This window comes from Vulpes vulpes, chromosome 10, assembly GCF_048418805.1.
Source record: "Vulpes vulpes isolate BD-2025 chromosome 10, VulVul3, whole genome shotgun sequence".
NCBI lineage: Eukaryota > Metazoa > Chordata > Mammalia > Carnivora > Canidae > Vulpes > Vulpes vulpes.
Window position 1 is genome coordinate 86,790,925 of NC_132789.1, and position 11,189 is coordinate 86,802,113.

Sequence of the window (11,189 nt, forward strand, 5' to 3'; positions counted from 1 at the left end):
GGAAACTGGATGTGGGTATATAGGAACTCTGTAGTATGTTTACAATTTTTCTATGAATCTAAACCTATCCTGGTGGCTCAGCGGTTTAGCGCCGCCTTCAGCCCGGGGTGTGATCCTGGGGACCCGGGATCGAGTCCCACGCCGGGCTCCCTGCTTCTCCCTCTGCCTGTGTCTCTGCCCCTCTCTCTGTGTGTCTCTCATGAATAAATAAATAAAATCTTTTTTTAAAAAATCTAAACCTATCCTAAAAAAAAAATAAAAATAAAAACAAAAAATAAATAAATAAACTTATCCTAAAAACCAAAATTCATTAAAAAAAAAAAAAAAAATGGGGAAGCACCTGGGTAGCTCAGTTGGTTGGGCATCTGAATCTTGATTTCAGCTCAGGTCATGATCTCAGGCTTGTGGGATCAAGCACTGCATCAGGCTCCGCACTCTGCAGGGAATCTCTTTAGGATTCTCTCCCTCTGCCCCTCCCCCTGCTTGTGCTTGCACATGTGTGCGTGCTCTCTCTCAAATAAATAAATCTAAAAATCAAAAAAAGATAAGATGGTCTACAGCCTATACCCCCAATGCTCTCCCATACACCCATTCCCTCCCCGCCCCCCCAACCCAAAGGCAAGCTTAGAGCTCCTAAAGATGAGGCCTACAGTTAATGAGGGACAGGAACTGATTTCTACCTCCTTGTAAAACAAGAGGGCAGGCTATATCCACTTCCTTCCCAACCTTAACCCTTCTCTATGCCTGAAGCTACTAAACATACATTTTCATCTTATACTTAATTACTAACATTCCCATCACACCTATGTTCCTTACTATAAATTCCCTAGAACACATCTCCATGTTTTCCATTGCCGAAGTGGATCATCGCTTTTTCACTGAAGCTCCTATCTTGAGCCTACAGGACAACTGAAGCTAGTGTAACTGCTCTCCCCAGGTGAGGCAATGTCTTGAGCTTTGCACTTTTGGCTTCTCCCTCATCAATAGAGCACTTCACAACAAGCCCAGGGAAACTGACCCAAGATCTTATCTCATGCTCTGGCAAACTTCTATAAACCAAGTCAGAAGTTATTTTTCTTCCTATCTCCTAGAATCATAAAATGTAAAGTTGGAAGCCTCATCCTTTCAATTAAAAAAGTCAAAACCAAGGCCCAGAGAAATGCTGTAAATTGCCAGAGGCTAAAAACTAATGGAGAGAGACTTGATTAAAAACCAAGTGTTCAGAGGATTAGTTTCAAAGTATCACTGAATGCAAAGCTGAAATAATCTAAGGGAAAACAAAGTATGTCGCACCCAGAATATAATGTGCCAGTGAAGTTAGAAGCACTGATGAAGAGTGTCAAAATTAAAAAAAAAAAAAATGAAGAGATGCCCCCTGGTTAAAAATAGGATTTAAGGGGCACCTGGGTGGCTCTGTGGTTGAGCATCTGTCTTTGGTTCAGGTCATGATCCCAGGGTCCTCAGATCGAGTCCTGCATCGGGCTCCCTGCAGGGAGCCTGCTTCTCCCTCTGCCTATGTCTCTGCCTCTCTCATGAATAAATAAATAACATCTTAAAAAAAAAAAAAAGATGTAAGATCACCAACTTACTCTGATGTGCCGAAATCATTTTGAAAAGAATGAGCTTTTCATTTGTAATGATGAATAAAAGGCAAAGGGCACTACATGTTAAAAATAGTCTGTATAGGGCAAGGAATGCCAAATGAAGAACTCTGCTCAGTCTTTGGGAGTCTTGTAAAACTGATGTATTTCTAAAAGATACATGAACTCCAAAGCAAAGCAACTACACTGGATTATGAAATGCTGAAGATGCAGGTTTACCTACTTTTTCTCCACCAACTGAAACCCCACAACTTCTCCCAAATGAAGAAAAATGTGGACTCAGGTACGTGTCAGCTGTTTTAACAATAACAAAAGTATATGTAAATTAACACTAATAACTTTATAGGTATTTACTATTTGCCTAGCCATGTTCTAAGGGTATTGTCTATACTAATTTATTTAATCTTCAAACCCTATGCAATAGGTTTTATTAATTTTCCCATTTTACAAATAAGGAATGGAAGCACAGAGAGGTTAGGTAACTTGTTCAAGGTCACACAGTCAGTGAGAGGTGAGCCAAAAAATGAACCATGACAGTTTGGTTCTCTTGCTGAACTCCACTTGGTAGTCATCATGCACTACTTTATATTCTCATATATCTTCATTAAAGTGTATTAGCCTAGAAGACACAGATAAATTCCTAAAAATATATAACCTCCCCAACCTGAAGCAGGAAGAAATAGAAGATTTGAACAGACTGATTACTAGCAATGAATTTGAATCAGTAACCAAAAAACTCCCAACAAACAAAAGTCCAGGACCAGAAGTCTTCACAGGTGAATTCTATCAAACATTTAAAGAGAAGGTAAGTGGCGTCTGAGTGGTTCTCAGCCATTGGTTTAGCGTCTGCCTTCAGCTCAGGTCATGACCTCGGGGTTCTGGCACAGAGCCCTGCATTGGGGGCTACCTGCATTGGGCTCCCTGTTCTGCAAGGAGCCTGCTTGTCCTTCTCCCTTTGCCCCTCACCCTCACTCATGTTGTCTCTCTCTTGCTCTGCTTTCTCTCTCAAATAAAATCTTTTTTAAAAAATTAAAAATGAGGAGTTAATACCTCTTCTTCTCAACCGATTCCAAAAAAACAGAAGAGGAAGGAAAGCCTCTAAATCCATCCTATGAGGCCAGCATTACCCTTATACCAAAACCAGATCAAAACAAAAACAAATACCACTAAAGATGCCGAAATCCTCAAAAAAATATTAGCAAACCAAATCCCACAATACATTAAAAAATATCATTCACTATCATCAAGTGGGATTTATTCCCGGATGTGAGGTGGTTCAATATTTACAAGTCAATCAATGCGATATATCACATTCACAAGAGAAAGGATAAAAATCACATAATCATTTCAATAGATGCAGAAAAAGCATTTGACAAAGCACAACATCCATTCATAATAAAAATCTTCCACAAAGTAGTTTAGAGAGAATATATCTCAACATAATAAAGGCCATATATGAAAAACCCACAGCCAACATAATACTCAGTGGGGGAAAAAAACAACTTGCCTCCCCAAGATTAAGAACAAAGAGAGGTTGTCCACTCTCACTACTTGTATTCAACGTAGTACTGGAAGTCCTGGTCACAGCAATCAGATAACAAAAATAAATAAACAAACAAATAAATAAATGGCATCCAAATTGGTAAGGAAGAAATAAAACTTCCTTACCATAAGGAAGGTATAAGACATGCATAAGACATGATACTGTATATAGAAAACCCTAAAGAATCCACCAAAAAACTACTAGAACTGATAAATCAATTTAGTAAGGTCATAAAATATAAAATCAAATTACAAGAATTTGTTGTATTTCTATACATTAATAATGAAGTAGCAGAAAGAGAAATTAGGAAAACAATCTCATTTATAATTACACCAAAAATAATAAAATATCTAGGAAAAAAAATTAAATAAATAAAATAAAATATCTAGGAATAAACTTAATACAAGAGGTGAAAGACTTGTATTTTAAGAACTATAAAACGCTGATGAAAGAATCTAAAGATGATCCAAATGGAAAGATATTCCATGCTCATGGATTAGAAGAACAAATACTGTTAAAACGTCTATATTAGGGGTGTCTGAGCAGCCCAGTTGGTTAAGTATCTGACTCTTGATCTTGGCTCAGGTTATGATCTCAGGGTTGTGCCAACCAGCCCCACAATTGGCCCCATGCCCAGTGGGGAATCTCTCTCCCTATGCCCCCCCCACCTCATACATATTCTTAATCTCTTTCTCTCTCAAATAAATAAATTTTTTAAGTCCATATTACCCAAAGCAATCTACAGATGAATGCTATCCCTATGAAAATACCAAGAGCATTTTTCACAGAACGAGAACAAATGATCCTAAAATTTGTATGGAACCACAAAAGAACCCAAACAGCCAAAGCAATCCTAGAAAAAGAAGAACAAAACTGGAGGTATCGCAATCCCAGATTTCAAGATATGCTACAAAGCTGTAGTAATCAAAATAGTATGGTATTGGCACAAACACACACACACACAAAAAAACAGATCAATGGAACAGAATAGAGAGCCTGCATATAAACCCAGGATTACATGGTCAATTAATCTACAACAAAGGAGGCAAGAATACACAATGGGAAAAAGACAGTCTTTTCAACAAATAGTGGTGGGAAAAGTGGACAGCTACATTAAAAAAAAAAAAAGTGAAACTGGACCACTTTCTTACACTATACATAAAAAATAAACTCAAAGTGGATTAAAGACTTAAATATAAGAACTGAAACCATAAAAATCCTAGAAGAGAGCACAAGCAGTCATTTTTCTGACAGTGGCCATATAGCATCATGTTTCTAGATATGCCTCCTGGGGTAAGGGAAAGCAAAACAAAAACAAAAACAAAAAACAAACAAAAAAAAAAAAAAACCCCACAAAAACAAACAAAAAGCATACCCATGCCCCACCCCCCACCCCAAACTATTGGGACTACATCAAAATAAAAAGCTTCTGTACAGCAAAGGAACAATCAACAAAACTAAAAGGCAACCTACTGAATGGGAGGAGATACTTGCAAATGACCTATTCAATAAAGGGCTAGTATCCAAAATATATAAAGAACTTATACAACTTAACACCATAAAACAAAAATAATCCAATTAAAAACAGGCAGAAGACATGAATAAGCATTTCTCCAAAGAAGACCTACAGATGGCCAACAGACATATGAAAAGATGCTCAACATCACTCATCACCAGGGATATAGAAATCAAAACCACAATGAGATACCACCTCACACCTGTCAGAATAGCCAAAATCAACAGCACAAGAAACAAGTGTTGATAAGGACGCAGAGATGGAATCCTCTTGCACTGTTGGTGGGAATGCAAACTGGTGCAGCCACTGTGGCAAAGAGTATAAAGGTTTCTTTAAAAATTAAAAATAGAATCACCATATGATTCAGTAATTCCACTACTGGATATTTACCCAAAGGATACTAGAACACTAATTCAAAGGGATGCGTGCCGCTAATGTTGACTGCAGAATTATTTCCAAGATATGGAAGCAGCTCAAGTGTCCACTGATGATGAATGGATAAAGACATGGTGTATAATACAATAAAATATTATTCAGCCATAAAAAAAGAATGAAATCTTGCCAATTGCAATGACATGGATGGCACTAGAAAGTATAATACTAAGTGAAATAAGTCAAAGAAATATTGTATGATTCCACTCATGTGTGGAATTCCTGAAACAAAACAAGGGAACAAAGAGACAAACAAAAAAAGACTCTTAGATATAGAGAACAACAAAAAATTAGTGAACAAACTGATGGTTACCAGAAGGGAAGTGGGAGGAGAGGATGGGTGAAACAGATGATGGGGATTAGGGGAGGGCACTTGTCATGATGATCACTGCATAATACATAGAATTGTCAAATCACCCTATTGTACACCTGCAACTAATATAATACCATATTAATTATACTGGAATTATTTTAAACAAAATAAAGTGTATCAGCCTTATCTTCCCTAATTCTATGACATATTCTTTTAAAGCTGAGATCCTATTTTATAACTCTTTATATTTCCTGTATTTTCTATACAATTTTGCATATATTATGGTGATGAGGATAACTAGGCAGGACTTTTTTTTTTTTTTTAAGATTTTATTTGAGAGAGTGAGAGACAGAGCATATGAGTGGGAAGAGGAGGAACTGAGGGAGAGGAAGAGGGATAAGCAGACTCCCCACTGAGCCCAACTTAGGGCTCTATCCCAGGACCCTGAGATCATGACCTGAGGCGAAGTCAGATGCTTAACGGACTAAGCCACCCAGGCGCCTATAGATGAGACTTCTTAAAGAATTTGGTGAACCCAGGATCTTTAAACAACATATAAATGTATCTGTAGTTTCCACAGGACTTAAAAGAAGTCTCTTCAACTTTTTAGATAACTGCAAAGTCTAGGCCATATGACCTGGTTATGTCCCATGAATCAACTCAAAAAAAACTATAGTTTATGACTTGAAACACAAAACAGAGGTAACTGAAAAGCAGCTGTACCTACTACTTGTGTTATTTCAGATCAAGTCTTCTAGCATTTCTGTGTTTCAGTTTACTTGTCTTTAAAATGGAAATAACAGGGATCATGATCTGAGCCACTTAAGTGAGCCACCCAGACGCCCCTGTTACTCCCTCCCTCTCCCCCTGCTGCCACTCTGACTTGTGCATGCGCTCTGTCTCTGTAAAATAAATAAATATAATATATATTTTTAAAATAAGAATAACAAAACATACTCTTTCCCCTCAGGTTGTTTGTAGGAATCAAGTTAAATGAGGCACTTCAAATAAACGTAAAGTATTTGTAAAATATAACAAGCAACATGCAGGTATTAATGGGGAGATTAATAGCAAGTGACTCTTATTAGCAGCCAGTGGGATAGCCTGGAAAAACATGAACTTTCAGGTCAAAAAGATGTGGATTCAAGTCTCCATTCTACTATTTACTAGCTAATGGATCCTGGATCCTGGGCAAGTTGCTTAAATATTTTTGAGCTTCAATCTTTTCAATTATAAAATGGAGAAAATAATACTGATCTCACAGGAAATAAAAAACACCTGATTCGTGTTGAAGTTGAATTTTATTCTGTGCCCTTCTACTGACAATATTAGTTATTTTACTCAGAACACATGGGAAAAGTTATTGCAGTCCTTCCAGAGTTTACCATAAAGACATCAACATATTGAAAGAATAAATTTATATAGTATTTAATAAACACTACTAAATGCCTACCACTCTTCCCAGTGATCAGGAGAGATCTCAGAATTATGTATTCCCTGCCCTTTGGAGAAACAATATAAAAATGTTATAAGTGAGCCAGAGGGTTTCAAACCCATTTGAGAGTCTGATGAAAGCTATGGCATCTCTCCCTAAAGAAAGCTAAAAAAACTGTTAGGAAACAATCCAGGAGAGATAAGGAGAGTATCTTCATGACCTTGGGGTAGGGTAAGTATTCTTAACCAAAGGAGACAGCAAGGGGAAGAGGGACACTAACTACAAAGAAAGATTCAAAAACACAACTATGTTAAAATTAAGAATTTCCACATTAAAAGAAACCATAAAGAAAATTAAAAAAAAATAGGCCCAAGTGGAAGAAGATATTTGCAACACAAGCAACCAACAAAAGTTAAGATTCCTTTGTAAGAACTCCAACAAATCAATAAAAAATGACAGCCAAAAAGGGTGAGATATTTTTGCAATGAAAATAAACTGCATATAACAATATGGATACATCTTAAAAACAATACCGAATGAGAAAAATATAACACTAAAAAATACATACCGGATGGTACCTCTTATGAAGTTTTAAAACTGGTCACTAAAGAATATTGTATAGGGATGCATATGCATGCAGGTAAGACTGTACATAAAAGCAAGGAAAAAATAATCACAAGAGTCAAGAAAGTAGTTCCCTCAAGGAGAAGGAAGAGGCCATGACCAAGAGGGATCAGAGTTGGCTTCTAGAGAACTGACAATATTCTATTTCTTGACTTGGATACAGGTTACAAGAGTTTCACTTTGTAATTTATAGGTTTTATACACTCTTCTTCTGAATGTACACTGCAAAAATAAACAAACACACCTTCACAACCACACCTACATCTAGCAGGAAGAGGAGGAGTTCAGACTCCCTCAGTCCACAAACCCTAAATGTATAGTATCAAGTCAGGTGAGATCAAAGGGAAAAAAATCTAGATGTAAAATCGTGGGAGAAGAAGGAAGCAGTGAGCACCGGAGAGGTGAAAGATTAGAAAGACAGCTGGTAAGCAGAAGAAACACTAAGCTTCTAGGTCAGTTCACACGCTCACTTGGACAGGGAACAACATCTAGCACAAACATAGCTAACAAATGCCCAAGCTTGGTAAGGAATGCGATGGTGTCTGAAAAACACTTAAATGAATGAGGCAAAGGAGGAGCACAGCTGGTAAAGAAATGTGAACGATTAAATAATGTATCCCCAAAGAAAGAAGGCCAGTTGTTGCAAGTTTAACCCTCTGCCCACTCCATAATATTTCTGCGTCTAACCCTTCAGTGGAGACGGGGCATATTACAGGGTTAGAAACCGTAAACACTAATTTGAGTGAAACATACACAATGTCCTGTCTAGTGAAGTATTATCACAGAACCTAGGAGAGTTTCTGCCAGCCATGGGATAAATACACCTATTGCAACTGACTGATGAACATATAATTGGATCAAATCTAGTGTAACCTCCAGTACTCTTCACAGTACAGGCCGTTGTAAGAGAAAGAGAAGCTTTTTGCCGAATAGGAATCCAAGGCGGCCTACACTGTTTAAATCACCAGTTTAAAGGACGTACATCTTTGGGAAGTTTTTCCACTGTGTTCTTGCAAGAAATATTAATTCATATCCTGCAATTCCCCCATCCTATCACTAGTCTGGATTACACTAAACAAAACCATCAATTATTTTCAAAAAGACTGGTATTCACACAGAAAGTCAAAAGGCTTCATTTTGATGGAAAGTCCAGTGATGGGCATCAAGAATTATTTTTAAGGTTCCAAGATCCTGCCAAAGGCCAAGGGGCATTAAATTGACTATTTCTTTACATCCCACTAAATTCCTTCCTTTCATCTCATTTTGTATCCCTCATTGGTTCCCCCACAGACTTGTTATCTTCTCTTAATTCTCCAACTTTCAGGTTAAGGGAGCCACACAGAGAGGCTTCTCCATGATTTGAGGGAATGTTTACTAAGGTCCATTTTCTAAAGAGGCTTTGATATCTCTAAATCTTTCTCAGTTCTCTCTCTCTCTCATCTCCCTAAATTTGTTCTTCCCTCCAGTTTGCAGAAACTTGGCTAATCCAGCTGGAACCAAAGGCCAAAGAATTTCCTCTCCATTAGGTCTGACTGAAAAGCTGCCCCAGGAACAGAGAAGGGGTGTGGACCCACACTCAGACTGCGGATCAAACTATTGATCCGGGCCGCCTCCGTGCGCCCAAAACCGCAAGACCATAAATGTGCCTCTAGACCCAGGAAGGAGTCTCGGTCCACAGGAGCTGCCTTCAGGCAAGCTACATCCTGGACGGGGGTGGGGGGTCACGAAATAACTACCGCGAGCGCTACCGAGGGGTGGGGAGCCGGGGCGGGGGGGGGGGGCAGAATCCAAGGTCGGAGGTTCAGGAGACACGAAACCAGACTCGACCCGCACGAGGTCCGAGCTGGCGGCGGCCGCGCAGGCAAACCGCGGGGAGGCGTCGCGCTCCGACCCCGCAGGGCCCCGAGATCGCGCCCGGGCCTCCGGCTCCCCTAGGGCCGGTCACCGCGGCCGCCGCCCCCGCCAGGCTCCCGACTTCGCGCGTTCGCCACGTCCGTGGTCGGCTCCAGGGCCACTAGCAGGTGGAGCTCCAGCCGCCAGCGTGGGGGTCCCGGGGCGCGGCCCGCGAGCCAGGGTGGCCGCCGAGAGCCGCGCAAAGACGCCGGAGCCGGCCGGGGGGCGCTAGGGCGCTGGGGCGCTGGGGCGCTGGGGGCGCGGCTGCCGCCCGGGCAGGACCCGCGCCGCCCCGGGGCGCCCGACCCCCCGACCCCCCCCCCCCCGCGCCCCCACCTGCCGCCGGGTGGCCCGACAGCGCGCAGCCCCGGGGCGCCCCCCCCGCCTCCTCACCTGCCCCCCCCCGCCTCCTCACCTGCCGCCCTCGCCTGCCCCCCCGCCTGCCCCCTCCCCGCGCCCCTCACCTGCCCCCCCCCTGGCCTGCCCCCCGCGCCCCTCACCTGCAGCGGGGTGGCCCGACAGCGCGCGGCCCCGGGCACGGCGCGGGCCCCCGAACTCGCGGCGCTCGCGCAGCTCCTCCTCCTCGTCCTCCCGCCGCCGGCCCTCAGCCATGGACGAGGCGCGGCGGCGCGGCCCCGGGGCGGCGGGGGAGCCGCGGGCCTCGGCGCGGGTCCGCGAGCACCGGGCGCCCCAGGCCAGCGCCCTCGGGCCGGGCGGCGGCGGCGCCTCCGGACTCCACCTGCAGCCCGCGGGCAGCGGCCTGGCTCGGGCCGGGCGGGCCTCCCCGCCTCCGCGCCGCGCACCAGCGGCCTCCGGCTCCCGCCCCCGCCCCGGCTCCGGCTCCCGCCCCGGCTCCCGCTCCCGCTCCCGCCCCGGCCCCCGCTCCCGGCTCGCCCTCTCGCGTCTCCCCTCCCCGCCCCGCGGAGCCGCGGCCCGGCCCGGCCGGGGCGGGGAGCGCGCGGGCCTCGCCCCCTGGGGAGGGGTCACGGCCTGGGGCCGCCCCGCAGCCGCCGCCGCCGCCGCCGCCGCCCGCCCGACCCCGACCCGCGCGCACGGAGTAAATCAATGGGAGAGGAAGCGGGGAGAGACGAGGCGGCCGGGCCCTTCCTGCCCCTTCCCGGTATCCCGGCGTCAACAGGAAACCCATTTGCCCGACCCTGAAACAAAGGAGGGGGAGGAGCAGCCTCCCCGCGGCTGGACCGGGCCCCGCGGTCAGCGCGAGCCCCGCCTCGGGCGCACACCTGCAGGCCCCAGCCCTGGGCTGCAGCCTGCTCCTCTTCCTCCCACATCACCCTTGGAAATGGAGCCTCCCAGGACGCCGGATTTTAGGGCAGTGACATGATTCTGTACGACATTTTAACGGTGAATACAGGTCAATATGCATTTGTCCAAACTCATAGCATATACAACACCCACGGAACCCCAATGGGAACTGTAGGGTTGGGGTGATGGTGACGTGTCAGGTGAGGTTCCCCAGCTGGAACAGATGGGTCACTCCTAGATGATGGGAGAGGCTGTGCAATGGGGTTGTGAAACCCCAGTCTTCAGCTCAATTTTGCTGTGAATTAAAATATAAAGTCTAATTCTTTAAAAAAAAAAAAATTATTTCAGCCTCGCTGGATTCTAGTTACCTTAGGGTTAGAAAGTGGCCACCATCCCTAGAAGGAAATGTATTTAAGAGCCATGGACCTGATTATCTGGAGAGAAATGATTTGATGAAGTGGCAGGAGCACTGGTGCTGGAATGAGAAACTATAATTTGAAGCACTTAGCTATGAGATCTACCCTGTGAACGGTTTTTTCAAAAGTGAAATGTACGTGTGAGAAAGTGAT

The 11,189-nt window shown here is 43.9% G+C and overlaps 1 protein-coding gene across 4 annotated transcripts in view; it reads right to left on the reverse strand.

The window, feature by feature from the left end:
• The window catches only part of SH3D19 (SH3 domain containing 19), a 171,171-nt gene extending 160,968 nt beyond the window's left edge, over window positions 1-10,203 (reverse strand). For 2 of the 4 annotated variants that reach the window (XM_072724821.1, XM_072724819.1), the window contains exon 1: window positions 9,858-10,026. Coding sequence is in view for 2 of the 4 variants with exons in the window: in XM_072724820.1 (XP_072580921.1) it covers window positions 9,858-9,969 (112 nt within the window). In the remaining 2 variants the exon portion in view is untranslated. Of the gene's footprint in view, window positions 1-9,857 lie in introns of all 4 variants that reach the window. The other 2 variants (XM_072724820.1, XM_072724818.1) reach the window with 2 other exon arrangements.
• Between the last annotated feature and the right edge of the window lie 986 nt (window positions 10,204-11,189).